Source organism: Antedon bifida, chromosome 2 (genome assembly GCF_963402885.1).
Source record: "Antedon bifida chromosome 2, ecAntBifi1.1, whole genome shotgun sequence".
NCBI classification, from domain to species: Eukaryota; Metazoa; Echinodermata; class Crinoidea; order Comatulida; family Antedonidae; genus Antedon; species Antedon bifida.
The window spans coordinates 4,331,361-4,355,837 of record NC_136227.1 but is presented as its reverse complement, the minus strand read 5'-3'; the positions used below and the strand labels follow the sequence as shown (position 1 = coordinate 4,355,837).

At 34.5% G+C, this 24,477-nt stretch overlaps 5 protein-coding genes across 5 annotated transcripts in view; 3 read left to right on the top strand and 2 right to left on the bottom strand.

The window, feature by feature from the left end:
- Positions 1-24,477, bottom strand: part of LOC144835889 (ATP-dependent translocase ABCB1-like) — a 172,470-nt gene that overhangs the window by 60,191 nt on the left and 87,802 nt on the right. The gene's annotated exons all lie outside the window — the stretch shown is intronic.
- The window catches only part of LOC144835343 (uncharacterized), a 58,038-nt gene that overhangs the window by 19,500 nt on the left and 14,061 nt on the right, over positions 1-24,477 (top strand). The window lies entirely within an intron of this gene.
- On the top strand, positions 569-6,978 carry LOC144835342 (uncharacterized). Its single transcript, XM_078690427.1, has 11 exons — positions 569-919; positions 1,117-1,243; positions 1,530-1,635; positions 2,074-2,261; positions 2,608-2,901; positions 3,166-3,231; positions 3,889-4,002; positions 4,124-4,462; positions 5,019-5,135; positions 6,267-6,590; positions 6,713-6,978. Exons 1-11 carry the CDS (start codon positions 569-571, stop codon positions 6,976-6,978), a joined length of 2,292 nt encoding a protein of 763 aa, XP_078546553.1.
- Positions 7,717-8,622, bottom strand: LOC144835341 (uncharacterized). The gene has a single exon (XM_078690426.1). The coding sequence runs from the start codon at positions 8,620-8,622 to the stop codon at positions 7,717-7,719; it is 906 nt and encodes a 301-aa protein (XP_078546552.1).
- LOC144835339 (MAM and LDL-receptor class A domain-containing protein 1-like) overlaps positions 17,693-24,477 on the top strand; it is a 43,543-nt gene continuing 36,758 nt past the window's right edge. The window contains exons 1-13 of the mRNA XM_078690425.1: positions 17,693-17,742; positions 18,380-18,671; positions 18,862-18,988; positions 19,509-19,614; positions 20,049-20,236; positions 20,695-20,988; positions 21,246-21,311; positions 21,792-21,905; positions 22,014-22,349; positions 22,629-22,754; positions 22,873-23,205; positions 23,455-23,577; positions 23,681-24,010. Coding sequence (XP_078546551.1) covers positions 17,693-17,742; positions 18,380-18,671; positions 18,862-18,988; positions 19,509-19,614; positions 20,049-20,236; positions 20,695-20,988; positions 21,246-21,311; positions 21,792-21,905; positions 22,014-22,349; positions 22,629-22,754; positions 22,873-23,205; positions 23,455-23,577; positions 23,681-24,010 — 2,485 coding nt within the window. The remainder of the gene's footprint in view (positions 17,743-18,379; positions 18,672-18,861; positions 18,989-19,508; positions 19,615-20,048; positions 20,237-20,694; positions 20,989-21,245; positions 21,312-21,791; positions 21,906-22,013; positions 22,350-22,628; positions 22,755-22,872; positions 23,206-23,454; positions 23,578-23,680; positions 24,011-24,477) is intronic.

The following is a 24,477-nucleotide window of genomic DNA, read 5'->3' as shown; positions in this document are numbered from 1 at the left end:
TATACCGTTGCGACAGTTACCGCATGCTAATTCAAATTTTAATTAAAACTCAATTGTTAAATATAGGTTAAATAGGCCTATAACGTGCACATATTGCGTAAGCATCATCATTATATGATGTCAACTTTTGTAATGTATTTCACCGTAGGCCTACATCGTTGTTTACACCGTTTCGATGGTTACCGCATGATAATTTAATGTAAGTTTCAAATATGATCATATTATAGTTCATGTGACATTGTCGGTACTAATTTTGTTTTGTGTTAACATCTATTGTTGTTTATTTTTAATTTCCGTTGCGACAGAGTTACAGCTTATAATGTTTTTCATTCACGTTCTTGATATTGGAAAATAATGATTAAAATGCATAATTAACCATTTTAATAGATTATAGGTATAAACGTAGTAGAATAAGTATATTGAAATAACGTAGCAAGTTACAGTTGAGAAAAGAGTTTGGAAGTATTGACATTGCGAAAGTTTGAATGTTAACCGCTAACGAAGTAGTGTAGATTTCTACCCATTTAACGATTTTCAAGACGAATGAAAATAGTAAAGAAACTTGAGGATGCGCGCCAAAATTATTACAACGATCACGTGTATCACAGCTTTGACGTTAACTAGTAGTTGTGATGGGTATGTGGAATGTGATATCAAGCCACCAGAAACGTCACCTTCTCAATTCTACGGACACGCTAACACAGCAATGTCAAACGAACTGGGCAAATACAATGCAACGCAATACGAGTGTATGCAGCTTTGTCGAAAGGACGCACGTTGCCTAGCTTTTACGTACGCTGCTGATACGCAAGAGTGCGCGACGTTTGATCGGGATAGCGTCACTGGACCGCAATACATGGAGACGGTATCTGGTGTCTGGTTCTATGACATGCGACGAAAAAGAAAAGATTTTACTCGGGTAAGTTTAAAATGAAGTTTTATCTTTCTACCTTTCAACCCCGGTTCCCAGTCCGAAAAAAATTACTAAAATGAATGGATGCCCAACCCCATGTTTTTAAAGTTTGTAGTGCGGTTTATAATTTTGTCTTACGATTTCCTTGGGATGCTGATAAAGCATGTGAGGCGAAAATGTTAAAATTTGTTTATTGGTTACAGAATTACCTTGGGGCATGCCAAGCAAAGAACAAATGCGTTAACGGAGGCTCGTGTGTCAATGACTGTTCAGAACTGGGATACACCTGTGTATGTCCAACATATATTTACGGAAAATTTTGTGAAAACAGTAAGTACAGTCTATAGTCTTCACTTGCCTAAAGCTCTGTCTACACTATCAAACTAGTTTGACAAATAAAAGTGTGGTAGTGATATACCCAAATATGGTAGTGATATGATATCATAATGGCCATATATGGGCATATCACAATCACGAATTTATTAACGTCTATCTAATCTTTTCGCAGGGAAATATCGCGCTACCCTTTTCTAGTAGACCTAGTAGTATTCTTATTTCGGCCGTGTATAATTTGAGCAAAGTTAAGCTCTCTGACACTTTAGCTTGAATCTTTCAGAATTTATCCATGACTATGAGTTTAAATCAAACATTGTTGGTATGTCATCAGCAAGCAATACGGCGTTCACATACAAAAACAAACATTATCTCGTGATTGGCGGATTGTAAGTATCTTGAACTCGGACAACATGGATAAAATAACAGGAAAAACTAAGACCAAAACCTATTCTTTATTAAACTATCAGTATTAGGCCTATACTGTGGAACCTCTATTGTCCTGCGAAGATGAGAAATGGTTCTCGAAACTCAAATTCAAGACAGTTTGGATTCTAATTGCACGCCTCGTTATACTATGTATGCTTATCCGTAATTTTGTTAATGATTATAATTATTATATTACGTAAAATCATTCAAACGCCTTGTTTACCATTTGCGTCCAACACAAAGACGTAGGCGCAACGTAATTGATTTGACCAATCACAAGCGATGGATTGTTCAAACATTGGTTTGCCATTGGTCAACTCGCTTGCGTTGTCTAGACGTCCTTACATTATAAGGGAACGGTCTGGAAACATTTGTATTTTTATTTTTTTTCATTTTAGTGACGGTGCTTGTGGAACTCCAATATACAGATACAACAATACAAATAAACTGTATGAACATTACCAAGATTTGACTGGAACAAGCGATGTACAAAAAGTTGAGAATTTAAAAATAAATGGAAAACTCTACATTTTGTTTGTTGCAGACAGCAGAATAGTTTACGTCTACACATTTAACGCACAGACAGGTAAGTATACTCTAATTGTTATTGCATATTGATTGATTGGTATTGATTGATTGGTATTGATTGATTGGTATTGATTAATATTGATTGATATTGATTGGTATTGATTGATTGATTGGTATTGATTGATATTGATTGATTTATATTGATTGGTATTGATTAATATTGATTAATTGATATTGATTGATTGAGGTTGATTAATTGATTGTCCTGTCGGTCTCGATTTCTTGATTCTTACTTGCTGTATGATGTTTTCTCTGCAATTCACTTTTTCGTCTTTCTGTCCAACTTATTCTGAAACATCCATCTTCACACACTCCTTTAATTTCTCAAATTTTATTTGTTTTAGGTTTTTTCGAACTACATCAAGCGATGGCAACACATGGTGCATGTGATGCATCGTATTTAGAATTGACTACAAATCATTATTTACTTGTGACTAACGGAACATCATACGAAGTGAACTCAACGGTGTATAAATGGAATTTTACCAGTAACCTTTTCGTGGAGTACGTTCAGCTACCAAGTCATGGGTCTCTGAGTGGTAAACTATTCTCAGTCGATGGTATAATGTACGCAGCAATAGCAACTTTAAACGGAACAGCAGCAGCAGCTCCAGAGGTTTGGAAAATAAAAGAAAACTGTAAGTGATATAAAGTTTTAAAATTTTATTTCCTTTCAGTTACCTTATTGTAATGTACCTCATTTACGATGACCAAATATCTAGCTTATCTCTATAATTTGTGAATGTTTGTATGTATAGCGGAAGGTGATGGTTAGTGGTGTTGCGCATTTGGTAATTATACCAATAGACGAAATATGGATGCTTACGCGAGGCAAGGTATCATACGTTAGAAGTGAAAAGTGCTAATGTATCGATTCAAATACAGGATATGTTTTTTTATAGTTAATACAGATTTCAATAATGGCTTTGATGAATGGACTCAAGAAAATGTGGATACGTCATCAATAGGTGCGTACAGGTTTGAGATTATTATAGAAATGTATTATAGTGATCCATCCTTCCGGTTCGTTGAGATCTAATGAATATACTAAAACTAGTAATTCTATTTTAATACAGTAAAATATTTTTAAAGGCCCATTGCCTACAATTTGTGACGTTTTGTAAAAATAATGCATAGGCCTACATATTACTTTAAAAACAAGCATTAAACCAGGTCATTTCGTGTCTTAAATGTATACGTTTTATGGTAAATTATGATAAAAAGAGAGAAACAATGCTCTACCTAGGTATCTCGCCGTGAATGTCTTTTCGTGGACGGTCTTTGGGCCTAGCCTAGCTAGGCTTGTTTTGTAGGCCTAGCCGGTAAACATCGCTAAAATTTAATATTAGAATCGACTTATTTTTCACATTTAACCGTTAAAAAACGAAAAAAATTAAGGACCATATAGAATTTATTTTTACATTAAATGTAGATTGTGAATTAGATTTTAAAAACGTAGGGAATGGGACTTTACGTTTCGGCAAAAAAAAAGCATCATATAACTTAAATTCTATATTGTTTATTTTGTTTATTTCTACATAGGCCTACATAGAGGATTGTCATTTCTGTACTGTTTTTACTGAGTTTTTGTCCAATTTCTGTTTATTTAGTACCGTTTTTCTTAGTTAAAACAGATTTCCAGACAGGTTTTGATGGCTGGGCTAATGATGACTTTGATTGGACACGGATGAAAGGTGCAACGCCATCAACAAACACTGGACCAACAAACGCTGGTTCAGGTACAGCTAAGTTCGTAGGTGCTAGTATGGATTGGAGTTATTGATAATTCTATTTTTTATATATAGTAAAATATTGTACTACATTTCAAAGGACCCTTTTGTTTATTTCCAACATACATAGGTGATTATTATGTTTATATTGAAACATCATCGCACACAACTGGGATGTCAGCTCGACTAAGAAGTCCATTGTTATCACCACCACCAGGGCAGCAGATATCTTTTTATTTCTACTATCACATGTACGGAGCTACTATTGGAACTCTCAACGTTTACAGAACGTCAAACCGGGGAGACCAACGGTTATGGACAAGAAGTGGTAACCAAGGAAATAGATGGTATTCTTCTCGTCCAATACAATTTACACACAATGGTGATGGAGACAACTACATTGTGTTTGAAGCAATTAAAGGGAGTTCCGATACTGGTGATATTGCAATTGATCGTATTAAGTGTTATAGTATGTATCTTTAAAATGTTGTTATATATTTTATAAAGATTATGGAATTACAGTACTTTTTTTACTACAGTACATATTAACAAAATAAAAAAGAATGTATAAAAATCATATCTGAGTTTCTAGAAAACTCAGATATCTAGTTTCTAGTTTAATTCTGCTATTAGAAAACTCAGACCACTGAATAAATTGTTTAGTAATCAGAGGAATAGTCAAAAGTATACTAAAGTATACTTGCTTTCTTCGCATGATACATATTATAAAGTTAATTATCGTCTTGAATTGATACATTAGTGACGTCACAAAAACGAATGTTATAATATTAAAATCTGACTTAGCACGCCGTCTGTATTGTTTTAACATGGACTGAAAAATCAAGTAGTTTTTCTGATATATTGTGCCAAGAACTTGTCCCCCCAAAAAAACAAGGACAGTACAAAGATACAACAATAAAACAACTCTAATATAGGAGCAGTAGTCGGAATCGAATAAAGGATCAGATTCACATTAACCTATCATTTCATTTTTTAACGAAAAAGTATTGTTATTGTTTTAGCAGCAACAACAGATTTCGAGACTGGTTTTAATGGTTGGACTCAAGAATATAATTGGAAACGGAGATATGATTCTACGCCAACAAACACTGGACCAGCAAATGGCCATTCAGGGAATACAAGTAAGTTTATATAGGTTCATAGTGGCAGGGGCGAACCCAGGATTTTGTGAAAGAGGTGGGGGTGGTGGTCGCGCGGGGAATCTACACGTCACCATCTCAGCCCCACCATGGTTGGGGCTGAGTTTTGGCGATTTTGAAAACATAACACCTCTAGATCAGTGTGGCCAGCGATCGAAATTAAATTAGCTAGATGGCAGCAAAAAATTATGCCAGATTATGCCAGACACAATTGCAGGAAAAGGCACTATCATGTAGCATGCCACCAATGAGCGAAACGATCATACTTTTTCCCTCCAATAAACACACGTGACTAAAGGACCATTACATTTTATTGCCAATTTCATTCACTCAGTATTTTGTTTTGATTGCGTTCCGTTCAATGCGAACGTACGTCTAGGTGAAGCCCCGAAAAAAACACAAAATGTAATGCTTATTATAGCTCAATATTTATTTACATCAATTTGTTGAGGAAATAAATATATCAATATAAATAGGTATTGATACAGTTGAGTAAATATCGGTGGGTGGCCTAGAAAACAAAATCGGTTGCTATAATGTAAACTACAGTACACAATTACCACAGTAGTGTACTATTATATATTATTATCAACATATCCTCTATGATGATGATACACTATATACTAGCCACACATACTGTAGGTAACCACGGCGTTCCATTTTTGACGTATATACACTTAATGTTTGCTAACTGCCAGCCATCTAAACAATAGGTAGGCATACGCAGTTGTCTGGCGGTGGCAATTAAAAGTGTTTTTTTTTTTGCTGAGCCTTTCCCAACCCCCCCCCCCCCCCCCTTTTTTTTTTTTGGATCCGTCATACCGCAACGGCAATGATGACCTCTAATGAAAAGTAAATTAGCACGGCGCTGAAACAATGTGTTTTAATCAAAACTGAAAGTCATTTACTCTTACGTTTTTTTGTTTTTTTTTTGGTGAGATAATTTTTTTCCAGATTTATAGGGGGCGGGGCGTGCGGAGGATGCGGCCCCTCTGGATCCACCACTGTAGTGGGTGTGTTATTGATATACATTTGAATATTAGACTAAGATTGCTGAAAAACCAAAAAATCATAGATATAAATAATAAATAAAAGTTGTTTGCATACATATAGATGATTATTATTCTGTAAGTACCGGTAATGAAAGGCCAGCCCGCCTAAGAAGTCTATTGCTACCACCAGGCCAACGTGTATCGTTATCATTCTTTTACCACATGTACGGAGCTACTATTGGAACACTCAACGTTTACAGATCGTCGAACTTGGAAGACGAACTGTTATGGACAAGAAGTGGTAACCAATCAGATACATGGCGTAATGCTGTAGTACAATTTGAGAAAACTGATGATGGAGACAACTACATTGTGTTTGAAGCAAGTAAAGGGAGTGACGGCACTGGTGGCATTGCAATTGATGACATTCAATATTGCTGTAGTAGTATGTATACTTTAAAATGTTGTTAGTTAGGATTAATTATACAGTACTTTAGGCCTAGCTATCCTGCATACTACCGTAATCATCACTCTAGTGCTTTTATCACCTTTTTTAACGATCACTAGACGAATCGGACGCTTTTTGGCCAATTGGAATCGAGACATTCACAAATGATGGCGATACTTACTTAATAGCTGTGAATCCCTTTGAATGTGCACATACTATAATAGTGTATAGATGGGAAAAGATGTCTGAAGAATTTAAAATTCATCAACGTATTCCTGTGGAACATTGTCCCACGAAATCTATCATTTTTAAAGTAAGTACCACCCCTGTGAATCAGCCTCCTCATTTTCACACTAATACAAAATTACATGACCAAATAAATTGAAATACACTACTTTTTATCTGGAAATTGAAAAATTGACCGAATAAAATCGTTCAATATAATCATTCTAACGTAAACAAAGTTTAAAACATGTTACTTTCTCTGATTAGTGATCTTTGTGACTTTTTGTAGTTTTTTCTAAATATGTATTATGTATTATATAACACTTAAATAAATAGTACGCACTATTCAACGATCGTTTAATAGTACTTTTAGCGGTGTTTTTTTTTATACTATTGCTTTTGAAATACAACAGCGCCACCTATTGGAAGTACATTTTGGGAGATATGTATGTACTAATTTGGGTGTCTGGAAAACTCAGATCTCAGATATATCTGAGTTTTCTAGATCTAGAAAAGTCAGATATCTGAGTTTTCTAGATCTAGAAAAGTCAGATATCTGAGTTTTCTAGATCTAGAAAACTCATATCTCAGATATATCTGAGATCTGAGTTTTCTAGATCTGAGTTTTCTAGACACCCTACTAATTTAGATCAAAAAAGCATTTAAATTAGCTTTATATCGTTTGTAGGATTTTTATTATTTATTTATATTTAATTTATTTAATTTTGGATTTATATAGCGCTTTTCCAAGTGACCAAAGCGCTGTACAATAGAAAATACAATATACTCAACAAAACTTACAAAATACAAAAAATAGAAAATAGAATGAAAATACAAAAATATATAAATATAAAAACTATGAGGGCCTAAACAAAAAGTTACCGTAATATCATAAACATTATTTAGGAAAGAGATAGGTTTTTAACATTTTCTTGAAATATTGCACATTTATGGCTTCACGAATATAAGATGGTAAGTTATTCCACAATCTAGGACCGATGACAGAAAAACACTTATCGCCAAACGACCTCTTGGTCTTGGGGATGGCAAGACGGGTATGGTCTTGGGTAGATCGAAGTCCATGCCGACCAGAATGGTGTTTGTTTATAAGGTCCTGTAAATAACCAGGTGCTGAGCCATACAGACAGTTGTACACATGCACTAAGATCTTGAATTCAATTCTCTGCTGGACAGGCAACCAATGCAGCTCCCCAATGAGAGGAGACGCAGTGGTGCGCTTGCTAGCTTGAAAAATAAGACGTGCAGCGCTATTTTGCAGTGTTTGCAAACGTCGGACGTCTGAAACAGCCAATCCACCGAGCAAAGAGTTGCCATAGTCCAGTCGGGAAAGAATTAAAGATCTTACTGCATGTGTACAAGTAGAGCGGTCTATGAAACACCGAATCCTACTCAAATTACGAAGATGGAAGTTTACCCTACTACGCAATGTACTAACATGACTTTTCATAGAGAGTTGGTTATCAAGCATGATACCAAGATTTTTAATCTTACTGGATGGGGTGATTATAGATTCACCGATTTTCAAATCAAGTTGGGGTATAGCCTTAACATGCCTATTAGATGAAATCACGAAAAACTCAGTTTTTGAATCATTGAGCTTTAGTTTGTTGATCATCATCCACGAACGTATTTCAGTAATGCATTCGGTAAGTTTAAACTTAGCGGCGGAGATATCCTCCTCCGACTTTGAATCAAAGCTAACGTAAAGCTGTATGTCATCAGCATATATGTGATACGCTACTTCAAATTGCCTAATGATATCTGCAATAGGTTGCGCATACATAGTAAAGATAGATGGACCTACGATGGACCCTTGAGGTACACCATATCTCAAAACATGATTCTGCGAGTATTCACCTAGGACACATTAATTAATTAATGGGAACATCTCTACAAGACGTGGAATCGTTGGTAAAAACATAATTAGCCTAGATGAGTTCCAGTTGCCCGTCGAAGTTTCGTATTTGGTATTGCTGTTTTAATTTGATTCAAATGACAGGAATCTATTTAGATGTTATATAAAACAAATAATGAATATTTTATATTCGTGTAATGGTACAAATAAATGCATTTTGGTGATTGATTATATATCAACTCGGCTTCGCCTCGTTGAAATATAACCTTTAATCATTCACCTCATGCCATTGTTTGTACCATTAAACTCAAAACATTCATTATTTGTATATTTTATATTATGTACTATGTCAATGAAGATGTTCTCTATATTTACAGGTTGGCGGAGAAGTGTTTATGATAATAACCACAAGCAGAACGGAATCACGTGATGCTGATGACGATTTTGAACTCTATACTACGTCATCACCAATATTTAAATTAGAAGGAAGTATGTTCGTAATTTACGGAGCCATACCATCACACGAATGTTATGATATAACATTTTTTGAGCGAGATGGGGATTACTTTTTGGGTCAGTCGAACCAACGAAATGTTAGTGGTGACATAACTAATCCAAGCTTCAACATATACCAATGGGTGTAGTTGTATGCCTCATATGCAAGTCATGCATATAGAATGAGCTTAAAACGGTCACTGCTATTTTAGAAGACTCTGCTTTGGTATTTGAAATTTTACCCATTGAATAATTTAGCCATATTATTGGAAACAAATTCAACATAACTTTTCGACTTTCCTAATGAATAATTCATTATTGGGGACTTTACAGCTTTACCTAATAATACCTCGATCTTTTATACGCTTCACGAAGTCTCTATAAGCAAATTATTACCCCAATTTCTTTTGGGATTCATTCATTCATTCATTCATTTTATTTATACAAAGCAAATTTCAAAATATGTTGACAAAATATGAATCAAGTTAATATAGATGCATTGTATCTGGAGAAAACACAAATAAGCTCAAAGAGCTTTACGACAGGTTCCACCAGGAAAAAAGTTGTATAAAAAAATTTGGATCAATGTTCATAGACAGAGACAATCAGGGGTTACAGACGGTACATACACTACGCAAGAGACAAAGGATGGACGAAGACAAGACAAACAAACAAATAAATAAGGGTAAAAGAGGTGTTTGAAATAGGTCAAAATGTAGGTGAAATATTAAGTTGGTTTGTATTTTGATATTAGGTATTTTTTGTATTTTGATTTAAATATGATGAAACTATAATCAAATAAAGACTTGTTAAGGGAGTTCCATATTAAGGGGCCTGTGTGGATAATTGAATTTCGGGAAGAGTTTCGATTTAGGTTAGATTGGACGTATTTGTTTGAGTTTCGGGTATTATATTTGTGAAGCTCGTTATTTTTTTGAAAAAATCTTTTTAAGGTATTAGGAAGTGTGTTATTGGAAAGTCGATACATGAAAAGGGCTGTCTGTAATTTGTTTATGTCAAAGATATTTAGGGTGTTTAGATCATGGAAAAGTGGTTTAGTATGAGAGAGATAATTTGATTGGGTACATATACGGACTGCCTTCTTTTGGAGTTTGAATAGTCTGTCAAGTTTAGTTGTTTCAGTACTAAGCCATGGACAAAGAGTTTGATGCTTTGAATCTGTTGCTGCCCAGACAGTGTTACAATAGAAGAGGTGAGGCAAGATGAGTGTGTTGTACAAAGAAGTGATGATTTTAGGAGGTAATGTAGATTTCAGTTTATTTAGTACACCAATGGTTTTGGAGATATTATTGGAGATTTTAGCTATATGAAGCTTCCAGTTTAATTTGTTGTCTATTTGAACACCAAGAAATGATGTGCTTTCAACTTGTTTGATAGGGGTGTGATCGATGTATATATTTGCATTCGGATTGTTATTAGTTTTTTTGTTAGTGGAGAAGTGAATGTAGTTTGTTTTACTGATGTTAAGGGATAACTTATTTAGTTTGAACCAGTTTGAAACATTGCTGATTTCATTGTTGAAGGTTCTTGTAAGAGTGTTGAAATCAGGATGGGAAAGGAAGATATTGGTATCATCAGCAAATTGAACATATGAAAAAGAGTTTGAAGCATGAATTAAGTCATTAACATAGATTAAGAAGAGAAGGGGGCCCAGAATGGATCCTTGAGGAACGCCGCATGTAACAGGAAGAAGTTCAGAAAAGTGGGAGTTATAGGAAGTAAATTGCGTTCTATTATTCAGGTAGTTCGTAAGAAGAGAAAGTGGTATGCCTCGGATGCCATAATATTTAAGTTTTGATAGGAGGATTGTATGGTCAATTGCATCGAATGCCTTAGACAGATCAAGAAATAAGCCAATGGTGTGGTAGTTTTTAGACAGAGCGGAAGAAATTGTGTTTTGGGTATCTAAAAGTGCAAGTTCAGTAGAATGATTAGGCCTGAAGCCGTATTGATTGCTTTGAAGAATGTTGTGAGAAGAGAGGAAGTTGTAGAGTCTGTTATAAATTAGCCGTTCAAGAATTTTAGAAAAACAAGATAATAAAGATATTGGACGGTAGTTGGCAAAATAATGGGGATCGTCCTTTTTGAAGATTGGAATGACTTTGGCAGTTTTAAGAGATGACGGAAATGTACCAGAAGACAAAGAAAGATTGAAAATATGGGAGAGGGGTTTGATAATGAAAGGAGCAATATCTTTGATAACTTTGGGATCGATGTCATCAGGACCGGGGCTTTTTCCGTTTTTAAATTTGGAAGTGATTTCAAGAATTTCTTTACAAGATGTAGGAGAGAAAAAGATCGAGTTCTTAATTGGGTTCTTAAGATAGTTTGAAAAGTTACCAGAGTGAGCATGAATATTAGAAGCGAGGTTTGGGCCGATTTCTGCAAAGTAATGGTTAAATTTGGATGCAATGACTAGAGGATCAGTGAATTTAGTGTTATTATGTAAGAAGAAACTAGGGGTTTTTTTGTGGATGTTTTTGCCAAGAATATTGTTTATTGTTTGCCAAGTTTTTTTTATATTACTTTTATAATTGTTAAATTTGTTAGCAAAATGCTGTTTGCAAGATACTTTGATCAATCTAGTGAGTTTGTTTCGATATGTAACATAATTGGTTTTATTAGTTATATTAGGTAATTTGATGTATTTTTTATATAGTTTATTTCGAGTTTTAATTGATTTTATTATTCCTGTTGTAATCCAAGGTTTGTTTAGTTTCCGATTGTTAATTTTCTTTTTGGTCATAGGCAGGTTTGTATTATATAGTGAGGAAAATTTGTCAAAAAAAATATCATATGATTCGTTAGCAGAATCACTACGGTACACCTCATTCCAATTTGTGGAAATCAAATCGACTCCCAATGATGCAATAGATTTTTCGTTGATTTTCCTAGAATAGTAATTTTCTTTTGTGATGTTTTGTTTTTTACTATTTGGTTGGTGGGAGTTTTTTAGTATTTGGAAAACTGGAAAATGATCGGTAATGTCATTGTAAAGGATGCCCGGGGTGATTTGTTGGTCGAGGACGTTTGAAAAAATATTGTCGATTAGGGTAGACGATTTAGTTGTGATTCTAGTTGGCTTGTCAATAAGGGGGTAGAAGGAAGCTGAGTACATAATGTTTAGAAATTCGTTTGTGGGACCATGTATATTGTGCTTCATAAGATCGAGATTGAAGTCACCACAAATAAATGAATACTTGTTTTCTTTATTTAGAGTGTCTATAGATTTGGAAAGGTTATCAAGGAATGGATGGGTGGAGCTACTTGGTGGTCTATATACAATGCCTACTATACTGTTTTTTGGTTTCGTATCGACTTCTATAAAAAGAGATTCATATGTTGGGCTAGATGGTAGGCTTATGTCATTTCTAACTTTATAATTTAATTCGTTTGAAATGTAAAAGGCAACACCTCCACCTTTTCCGTGCAGGCGATCTGATTGTACAGTAGTATAGCCATTGATATGAGTGAGGGGAGGGGGAGTATTATTATTGTCAAACCATGTTTCACTGAAGGCGATGATTGAGAATTTATGGTTTAATGTATGAAGATAATTTGTTATAGAGTTTATGTTTTTAGTTAGACTGCGGGAATTCATATGTATTATACTTAGATTGTTATCTATGTTACTTGTTTTGGCATTGAATGTATCGCTTAGATAGTATTCACATTTTTCGTTGGAGTTTGTTGTATCATTATCATAGTCAGTATCGTTGTTTATTTCAAATGGATTAATTTTTAAATTTTGGAGCTTTAAGAAATTTATGATGTGATCATTTTTAAGTTGATTTACTTCGTGTTTGAATTCGTCTTCCTCGATTATGTGATTGAAAGGAAATATTTCACTAAGACACTTATAGCAATAAAAATCGTTTGGGATATGTCTATTTGGTTGAGATGTTGGAGAACAAATTGAGTGGGCGGGCATGTTACAAATAGCGCAGTTGACTTGTGTGTCGTTTACCCTTAAACACTTATTACAAAACATACATAACATTGATATACGTTGATATTGTAAAAGGAAAAAAAATAGTAATTACTAAATTAATGCATATGCATGTACACACATAAAATATATTGAAGATTTTAAATGTACGAGTTATCAGAAGAATGAGTAATGTTGCTATAATCGCACATTCAATACATTAAATTGCATAATATGGAAGTTTTGAATTTAGGCATCTAGGTTGGTTGTTTACTATTAATTATACTATTTATTTATATATATATTTGTAGTAGGCCTACAATGAATAACAATTAATTAAATTACAATGAAACAAATATCGTAGTAGTAATAATTGTAATACGGTGTACGTGTTTCATAGAGTAAAATATTGATATTGATAGTAGTAAATATTGCTATGTAGGGCCTTGATAGTCAACAATAAATAGATATATACTATTAGTACAATCAATTATTTACCTTAGTTTCAATATCCAGTTACTACGAGTATTAAATAATACGATCATACTCCCAATGTTGCAACCAGTAATCAGCGCAGTTTGTTGACCTATACCAGGTACCCATTTGTACACCTGGGTGGAGAGAGGCAAAATAAAGTATTGTGCCTCAAATTCAAGCAATGTGACGAGCTGTGGATTCGAACCCACGATCAATAGTCCAACGTCCAACACACTGCGCCACACGCCCTCAAGAATTCACTATTTCGAGCTTTTCGGTATTTACCTAAATAATTCATTTTTTTAACTTTTTGGCATTACCTAAAGTATCGCGCACGAGCTTACGGCGACGATTGGAAAACAAGTTGACGAAACGCTAACCAGGGCTCCTTCGCCTGATGTGTAACATAAAGCAAAATGACCATAGTCGATTCCAACACAATGCTTAAACAATATTTTATTAGTATTTCATGTTTCTGAATTGTACGTGTATACGTTTTTTCATGTGTATATGGATAATAAGCAAGTATAGTAAGTATAAATATATAGTGCATCATTAATAGAAAACAGATAATTAATTATTGTTGATTGTTGATAATTGTCTTGCGGCGTAACACAGAGCCCTGAGGCCCCTGGTTTAGGAAGCCTAAGTGGCCTCCAACGATGTGAGACCTCGTGCGTTTTGAGCCTTTTTCGACATATTTTAATTCCTGCTGTTTTTTCCTCCGGGCACTGCTCAGGGGCCCCTAGGGTCCAGCGGGCGCTCATAGCCGTTACGCCACTGGGTCTTGTTATTAGTTCGTGGGCATTTTAGAAGAAAGTTGTAACAGAGTATTATGTATGTGCCACTATTTAGTTTTTGTTTTCTTCGTTCATATTGCGTTGTTTAGGCTTGTCCAACGCAAGAACGACGTAGTGCAACGCAAATCATTCTTAATTGACCAATCACACTCGATGACTATTCCAACTGTGTGCCGCTTGCCATTGGTCAACTCGCTTGCTGCGTTGTCATGCTAGTCGTACGCATTGCGTCCAAAAAGGAAAAACAAAGCTTTATTCAATTTTCTCGCGACGGTTACTGCATAATTTAAGCCAATATTCAGATTCAGATTCGATTTATTAAGTCATTCATACATATATATTATTATTTTTGATAAAATACAATTTTAACCTGTAAAATTAATGTTGGCCTACGATAGTTATCTCGATCATACATTTTATTATATCTGCATCATAGTTATTTAAGGCATCAATCACCATGTTCCTTTTACATTCAAATAGTCTATCTCAAAAAAAGAAGCCATGTGGGCCGTCTTGATTCGAAAGAGGCTTCTTTTACAGAGACCAAATATCGGGAGGGGGTGGGCTTCTTTTCGAAAAGAAGCCCAAGGGAATTTCTTTCGAGGTATTATAGTAGGGGCCTACTGTATTTATTATGTTTAGAGAAAAAGCTGAAGTTCAGAAGAAATATTTAAGTTGGTGGCGCTTTATCAATATCAATTTAGCCGGCAATTATTGGGTATACACATTCGTTTTACGCCGTGGTTAGGATTCCGGCACCGGAACTCAACTGCCCAGCGTTTGGGAATCCGACACGCTATTGCGCATGCCCAGAGCGAAGTAATTATAGCTTGCACCAAAGAACTTATAATACAAGAATCTCCTGTTCTAGTCCAGTAAAAATATGGTTGAACCTAGAACAAATTGCAACAGATTTGTTTTTTTATAAGGTTGATATGGTGAACATGAACATCATATCCAAAGTTTACCAAAATCGGACATCGGGAAATGGGTTAATTAGCATAAATTCAAAACGGCCGCCATTTGCTATTTTAAAGCCCCATATCTCCTTAACGGTTGGATTTCGACCACCTAAGTGCATTACGAGTAGATATAAATGTGATATTAAACATTCTAATTAGCATATTTAAATTTCCATATGACGTACCTATGACGTCATATGGTAGTTGTGACGTCATATATTATGTTACAAATGCTTAAATGACATTATACTATGCGAACAATTTAGAAACTGCAGAAAAACAAGTTTCTTAACATTCTCCTTGATCTCGCATTCAAAATCTACACTTTTGCACTAACAAACTTTTCCTATTTCTACATCCTAAACTACTTTTTTATTTTTCTACCATCGTACCTTTTATATTTTCCTCCTTCATCTATTAGCTAGTAGACCATACCCAGTACCGTTTTGATTACGATCAATCGGGAAATTACCTCACGACGTTGTATAGGCCTAGGTGTTGACATAGGACTCTAGTTGGAATGTACCATCCAAGTCATTTCTCGCATTCAAAATCTACACTTTTGCACTAACAAACTTTTCCTATTTCTACATCCTAAACTACTTTTTTATTTTTCTACCATCGTACCGATAAGACATCAACCGATTCAGTTCAAAACCAGTTTAAGGTGACATTTTAAATTTTAATTAATTTATGTTTCCAGTCGAATAAACGTTTGTAATAAAAGTTTTTAGTGTCATAACTAATTCAAACTTCAACATATACCAATGGGTGTGTATTTGTAGGTCCCGCTCTCCTGCCTTGTGCCTTATTAAACTAAAACATGCACATAAACTTATTTATATATGAATAAACTAAAAACTGTAACTAATTAGAAAAGTAACAAGTCTTTTGTTTTGGTTAAAACACTGTAGTATAAACTCATGCGCCCTATGACTCTGATTTAATCTTTTGTGGAACCGGGAGAGAGAGGGAGTATCGCGTACGCGTCAACCAGAAGGAAATGAGCGTGTGCAGAAGGACCGTTAAGCCTATTTTCCACTAGTCGAATTTGTTCGCGCGAATCGAAAGCGTCATGCTATGCGCATGCGTATTTGAATTTCTGTATGTCATACTCACTTCTGCGACGAATTCAAGTTCCTTTGATTTTTCGCTTCAGCGAAATTTACTAGTTCGAATTGTTTCTACTTTTTGACTTTTTGCGAAGCGAAAACTTCTCAACCAATCAGAGCTCAGGAAATGAGCTATGACGCTTTATAGACGATTTTTTCTCCTCGAAACGTTGGATTCTCGCGAACAAATTCGCCTAGTGGATAGATTCAATAGATGCGTCGCATGTCTCGTCGTACAAAAACGAATTACAAGATGATAAAAAAAAAAGTTAAACGCTACACGTAGAATTAATGTATTGAGGAGGATTGTTTTTTCCCTGTATATAAACATATCTCACACAAAACCCCAAATAAATGCACACAATTTATCGTGTTAGTTTGATTATTGTTATAAGTAAAATCAGTGGCGGTTTAATTACAGGATTTTTAAAATAATTTCATTTTGAACGTAACCTAATGTACCTTTTTCAGAATCCGCGTATATTGATAGTTATAGTGGAATATGTGTTAATATGTGTAATAAATAAAAGGTTTGTTTCTGCCTTTAACCGATATTGTTCAATCTTGCCATATTTATATATATGTATAAATCTATAGAAGTCTTATCAAGGTAAAAAGTGGTCAGAAAATAGACAAAATAGAACTAGAATAGTATGACTATATCCCTGTCGCTCTACATGTTGTCTACTACTTAGATGTATAACGTAACGTGATTATAGACGTAACGTGATTATACCATGGATGAAGTACGTCCTCTATACCCAATACACGAGTGGTATCATGTCTAACGACGTTTTTTTTTTTTTGCTTTGTTTTTTACATTTTTACATTATTGTGAAAAATGTTACCGCATGTTTTAGTTTTATTATGTATGGTCATGTTTATGAAAAATATTGACTATTAATATTTGTAAAATGCATATTAACAATGGTTAGGCTTAATAATTTATTTAACTAAAGTATAAGGTGTTAGATAATTATTACCAAGCACGTTTGTTTTTAGTCATATAATAAAGTATATATTGAAATAATGCTGTAACTGAGTTTAGTGATTATTTAATTGCTGTTGATGGCATGCTTACCTGGAATAATTTGCATAAAAATGTGGCGCATGCGTACGTTTGGAATCTACTTACTAGCTGGTGTGATTAGTTGAGACGATGCCAGCATATACACAAGAGATTAGGTGATTGCTATTAATAAAATGCCATGTGGCGCTGGCGCAAGTTTGGAATCTACTTATCAGCTGGTGTGGTTAGTTAAGACGATGCCAGCGTTTACACAAGAGATTGGTGTGATTGTTACATGATAATGTCATTTTTGATTTAATACATCATCACTATGTGGCATGAATACGGGCCTTCTGTGTCCTTCTGTGTTCTTTCACATGTCACGTGGTGGTCACATAGGCCGCATCATGATAATTTTAAATAGTTTAGAAGTACACATTGCGAAATACCAACGATATTATGTTGTTGTTTATGTTGATTCCGTTGTCATGTTTACCGCATTTTTTTAAATATTTATGGTCATGAATTGAATATTAATGTTTTTAAAACGCATATTTAACAATGGTTAGGTTTAATAATTTATAAGTAAAGTATATAGGTGGTAGATAATGATATTACCAAGCACGTTTCTAATGGTTTTTGTTCATAGAATAAAATAACGGTAAATTAAATAGTTTGGAAGCGCATTGCGAAAGACAGTGAACTACCAACGCTAGTGGTGGAACCATCGATGAGCTTTAAGTCACGAATTGCAGAAAACGTTATACACCATTTTTTCCATTTTGTCTCTTTCTTTTCGTCTCTTTCTTTTCAACAGACATGATGCGCGCTGCCCCCAAAATGGTTAATATAATTACATTTATCGTTCTGTTGTTAACTAGTTGCGATGGCTATGTGGAATGTGATATTAAACCTCCACAAACGTCACCTTCTCACTTCTACGGACACCCTAACACAGCAATGTCAAACAAACTGGGCAAATACAAGGCAACGCAATACGAGTGTATGCAGCTTTGTCGAAAGGACGCACGTTGCCTAGCGTTTACGTACGCTGCTGATACGCACAAGTGCGCGACGTTTGATCGGGATAGCGTCACTGAACCGGAACACATGGAGACCGTATCTGGTGTCTGGTTTTATGAGATGCGACGAAAGAGAAAAGATTTTACTCGGGTAAGTTTAAAATGAAGTTTTATCTTTCTACATTTCAACCCCGGTTCCCAGTCCGAAAAAAATTTACTAAAATGACTGAATGCCCAACCCCAAGTTTGTTGTGCGGTTTATAATGTTGTCTTACGATTTCCTTTGGATGCTGATAAAGCATTCGAGGAGAAAAATGTTAGAATTTGTTTATTGGTTATAGAATTACCTTGGGGCATGCAAAGCAAAGAACAAATGCGTCAACGGAGGCTCGTGTGTCAATGACTGTTCAGAACTGGGATACACCTGTGTATGTTCAACAGATTTTTATGGAAAATTTTGTGAAAACAGTAAGTACAGTCTATAGTCTTCTCTTGCCTAAAGCTCTGTCTACACTATCAAACTAGTTTGACGACGACAAAAAAAGTGTGATGTGCTCAAATATGGTAGTGATATACCCAAATATGGTAGTGATAATTGATATGATATCATAATGGCCATATATGGGCATATCACATTTTTGTCGCATAAAGTTTGATAGTGTAAACAGAGCTTAAAACCTGTTTTCTACTAGGCGAATTTAGTCACGTCTATCTAATCTTTTCGCAGGGAAATATCGCGCTACCCTTTTCTAGTAGACCTAGTAGACGCTTCTTTCCGCGTGAATAAAATCGCCAAATGGAAAACAGGCTTAATGGTCTTTCACACTTGTTTTCATGACGCTCCACGCGGCTATGCACCAAACAGAAATCAGTGAATTTAGACTCTAGCTTGTTTAATTTTCAGTTGGTAATGCAGACAATTCTTATTTCGGCCGTGTATAATTTGAGCAAAGTTAAGCTCTCTTACACTTTAGCTTGAATCTTTCAGAATTTATCCACGACTATGAGTTTAAATCAGACATTGTTGGTATGTCATCAGCAAGCAATACGGCGTTCACATACAAAAACAAACATTATCTCGTTATTGGCGGATTGTAAGTATCTTGAACTTTGACAACATGGATAAAATAACAGGAAAAACTAAGACCAAAACCTATTCTTTATTAAACTATCAGTATTAGGCCTATACTGTGTAACCTCTATTGTCCTGCGAAGATGAGAAATGGTTCTCGAAACTCAAATTCAAGACAGTTTGGATTCTAATTGCACGCCTCGTTATACTATGTATGCTTATCCGTAATTTTGTTAATGATTATAATTATTTTATCACGTGAAATCATTCAAACGCCTTGGATCCCATTTGCGTCCAACACAAAGACGTAGGCGCAACGTAATTGATTTGACCAATCACAAGCGATGGATTGTTCAAACATTGGTTTGCCATTGGTCAACTCGCTTGCGTTGTTTATACGTCCTTACATTATAAGGGAACGGTCTGGAAACATTTGTATTTTTTTTTTCATTTTAGTGACGGTGCTTGTGGAACTCCAATATACAGATACAACAATACAAATAAACTGTATGAACATTACCAAGATTTGACTGGAACAAGCGATGTACAAAAAGTTGAGAATTTAAAAATAAATGGAAAACTCTATATTTTGTTTGTTGCAGACAGCAGAATAGTTTACGTCTACACATTTAACTCAGAGACCGGTAAAAGTACTCTACTTGTTATTGCATATTGATTTATTGATTGGTATTGATTGATTGGTATTATTGATTGATATTGATATTGGTTGATTGATATTGATTGATTAATATTGATTGATATTGATTTATTGATTGATATTGATGTATTAATTGGTATTGATTGATTGGTATTAATTGATTGATATTGATATTGATTGATTTATATTGATTGATTTATATTGATTGATTTATATAGATTAATTTTGACTGACTGATTGATATTGATTAATTGATATTTATTGATTGATTTTGATTAAATGATTGTCCTGTCCGTCTCTATTTTTTTTATTTATAATTGCTAAATGATGTTTTGTTCCCCAATCGATTTTTTAGTTTTTCTGTCCAACTTATTGTCAAACATACATCTTTACACACTCCTTTAATTTCTATTCTATAAAAATATGTAATTTTATTTGTTTTAGGTTTTTTCGAACAACATCAAGCGATGGCAACACAAGGTGCATCTGATGCATCGTATTTAGAATTGACTACAAATCATTATTTACTTGTGACTAACGGAACATCATACGAAGTGAACTCAACAGTGTATAAATGGAATTTTACCAGTAATCTTTTCGTGGAGTATGCTCAGCTACCAAGTCATGGGTCTCTGAGTGGTAAACTATTCTCAGTAGATGGTATAATGTACGCGGCAATAGCAACTTTAAATGTAACAGCAGCAGCAGCTCCAGAGGTTTTGAAAATAAAAGAAAACGGTAAGTGATATAAAGTTAATAATTTGATTTCTTTTCAGTTACATTATTATATAATGTACCTCATTTACGATGACCAAATATCTAGCTTGTCTCTAATTTGTGAATGTTTGTATGTATAGCGGAAGGTGATGGGTAGTGGTGTTGCGCATTGGGTATACCAATTGACGACGTATGGATGCTCACGCGAGGCAAGGTATCATACATTATCATTGAAAAACGCTAATTTATCGATTCAAATACAGGATATTTTTTTATAGTTAATACAGATTTCAATAATGGCTTTGAGGAATGGACCCAAGAAAATGTTGATACGTTATCAATGGGTAAGTGTGTACAGGTTTGAGATTGTTAAAGACGTTGTGACGTTTTGCAAAAAATAGTGCATATATATTACTTTAAAAACATTAAACCAGGTCATTCCTTGTCTTAAATGTACGTTTTATGGTAAACTATGATAAAAAGAGAGAAACAATGCACTACCTAAGTAGCTCGCAGTGAATGTCCTCTCGTGGACGGTCTTTAGGCCTTTTTTTGTAAGCCTAGCTGGTCAAAACATGTCTAAAATTATTAGAATCGACATATTTTTCACAATTTTAACCGTTAAAAGACGAAAAAAGTTATCGCAATAGGACCATATAGTATTTATTTTTACATTAAATGTAGTTTGTGACCTTAAAAATGGTGCTTATAAGCAACATAGAATTTAAATTCTATGTTGTTTTTGTTTTTTGTTTATTTCCACATACATAGAGGATGGTCATTTCTGTTCTGTTTTTACTGAGTTTTTGTCCAATTTCACACAGATTTCCAGACAGGTTTTGATGGCTGGTTTCAAGAAAATAATGATGACTTTGATTGGACACGGATGACAGGTAAAACGGGATCATCAAACACTGGACCAACAAACGGCCATACAGGTACAGAAAAGTTTGAATTGGAGTTATTGGTAATTCTATTTTTGTTATTTCAGTAAAATATTTTACTAAATTTCAAAATACCATTTTGTTTATTTCCAACATACTTAGGTGATTATTATGTTTATATTGAAACATCACGTCCAATAACTGAAGGGATGTCAGCTCGCCTAAGAAGTCCATTGTTATCGCTAGGGCAGACATCTTTATCATTCTACTATCACATGTACGGAGCTACTATTGGAAGACTCAACGTTTACAGAACGTCAAACTTGGGGGACGAACGGTTATGGACATTAAGTGGTAACCAAGGAGATTCATGGCATTCTTCTCGTGCAATACAATTTACACACAATGGTTATGGAAACAACTACATTGTGTTTGAAGCAATTAAAGGGAGTTCCTTTACTGGTGATATTGCAATTGATGACATTCAATATAATGGTGGTATGTAACTTTAAAATGTTGTGATATATTTTTTTAAAGATTCTGGAATTACAGTACTGTTATACTACGGTACATATTACTAAAATAAAAAAAATAATCAAATTCTGTCTTTTTGTGACCAATTTCCCCTGATACAGGTCCGGTAGCCGGAGAATAAATCTTGAAAAAGAATAGAATCTTTTACACACAATGTCTTGCGTCTACGGGTTGTGGCCAAAATCCAAAGTCCAGGGTTTTTGTCCAATTATGTTTATTCTGTATGACAATTTTGTTTTATAGTTCAAACAGATTTCCAGACAGGTTTTGATGGCTGGGCTCAAGAAAATAATGATGACTTTGATTGGACACGGATAAAAGATGCAACGGGATCAACAAACACTGGACCAACGAACGGCCATAGAGGAGGTACAGAAAAGTTTGTAGGTGCTAGGGATTGGAGTTATTGATAATTCTATTTTTTATATACAGTAAAATATTGTACTACATTTCAAAATACCATTTTGTTTTTTCCCAACATACTTAGGTGATTATTATGTTTATATTGAAACAACATTTTGCCAAACTGGGATGTCAGCTCGACTAAGAAGTCCATTGTTATCGCTAGGGCAGACATCTTTATCATTCTACTATCACATGTACGGAGCTACTATTGGAACTCTCAATGTTTACAGAAAGTCAAACTTGGAGGACGAACGGTTATGGACAAGAAGCGGTAACCAAGGAGATTCATGGCATTATTCTGGTACAATACAATTTACACACAATGATAATGGAGACAACTACATTGTGTTTGAAGGCATTCGTGGTAGTTCCTTTACTGGTGATATTGCAATTGATGACATTCAATATAATGGTGGTATGTAACTATATATATTTTTTTTTAATCTGGAATTACTGTACTGTTATAGTACGGTACATATTACTTAAATAAAAACGTTTGTAACCCATTTCCCCTGATACAGGTCCGGTAGCCGGAGAATAAATCTTGAAAAAGAATAGAATCTTTTACACACAATGTCTTGCGTCTACGGGTTGTGGCCAAAATCCACAGTCCAGGGCTTTTGTTCAATTATGTTTATTCTGTATGAACATTTTTTTTATATAGTTCAAACAGATTTCCAGACAGGTTTTGATGGCTGGGCTCAACAAAATAATGATGACTTTGATTGGACACGGAAAAAAGGTGCAACGCCATCAACAAACACTGGACCAACAAACGGCCATACAGGTACAGAAAAGTTGCTAGGTGATTGGATTTATTGGTAATTCTATTTTTGATACAGTAAAATAATGTAATAAATTTCAAAATACCATTTTGTGTATTTCAACAGATTATTATGTTTATATTGAAACATCATCGCACACAACTGGGATGTCAGCTCGCCTAGGAAGTCCATTGTTATCGCCAGGGCAGCAGATATCTTTATCATTCTACTATCACATGTACGGAGCTACTATTGGAACTCTCAACGTTTACAGAACGTCGAACCCAGAGGACGAACGGTTATGGACAAGAAGTGGTAACCAAGGAGATTTATGGCATTATTCTGGTACAATACAATTTACACACAATGGTAATGGAGACAACTACATTGTGTTTGAAGCAATTAAAGGGAATTCCACTACTGGTGATATTGCAATTGATCACATTCAATATAATGGTGGTATGTAAAATGATATATTTTTTAAGATTATGGAATTGCATTACTGTTTTACTACAATACATATTATTAACAAATAAAAAAGAATGTCTAGAAAAATCAGTTATCTTAGTTTCTAGTTTATTTCTGCTATTAGAAAAATCAGACAAACTAAATGAATTGTTCCATTATAGTTTTATATACTGTTACCTTTTTACTTGGAAAAATAGAATCTTGCTAAGAATAAGTATAGTACTTGCTTTGTTTGTTAATACGATGTGTCCACAATTTATCGTCTTGAATGTTTTCTTAAATAGTCCAATCCATTTAGTGGTGGTCTGAATTTTATAATAGTAGAATAAAACTAGATTTGAACTCGTCACGGTGACGAGTTAGGCTATCGCGCAACGCATCGTAACATACAGATGCTATTTATTAGGCTTAGCCTACAGTAAGCTGCACCACAACGATTGTACAAACAGCATAGC

Bases quoted from the DNA above. Each gene is read 5' to 3' on its own strand.
- LOC144835342 (XM_078690427.1), top strand. From the start codon at position 569: ATGCGCGCCAAAATTATTACAACGATCACGTGTATCACAGCTTTGACG. The intron at 2,902-3,165 runs GTAAGTGATATA...GTTTTTTTATAG, and splicing joins TTGGAAAATAAAAGAAAACT to TTAATACAGATTTCAATAAT. The intron at 3,232-3,888 runs GTGCGTACAGGT...CGTTTTTCTTAG, and splicing joins TGTGGATACGTCATCAATAG to TTAAAACAGATTTCCAGACA.
- LOC144835341 (XM_078690426.1), bottom strand. From the start codon at position 8,622: ATGTATGCGCAACCTATTGCAGATATCATTAGGCAATTTGAAGTAGCG.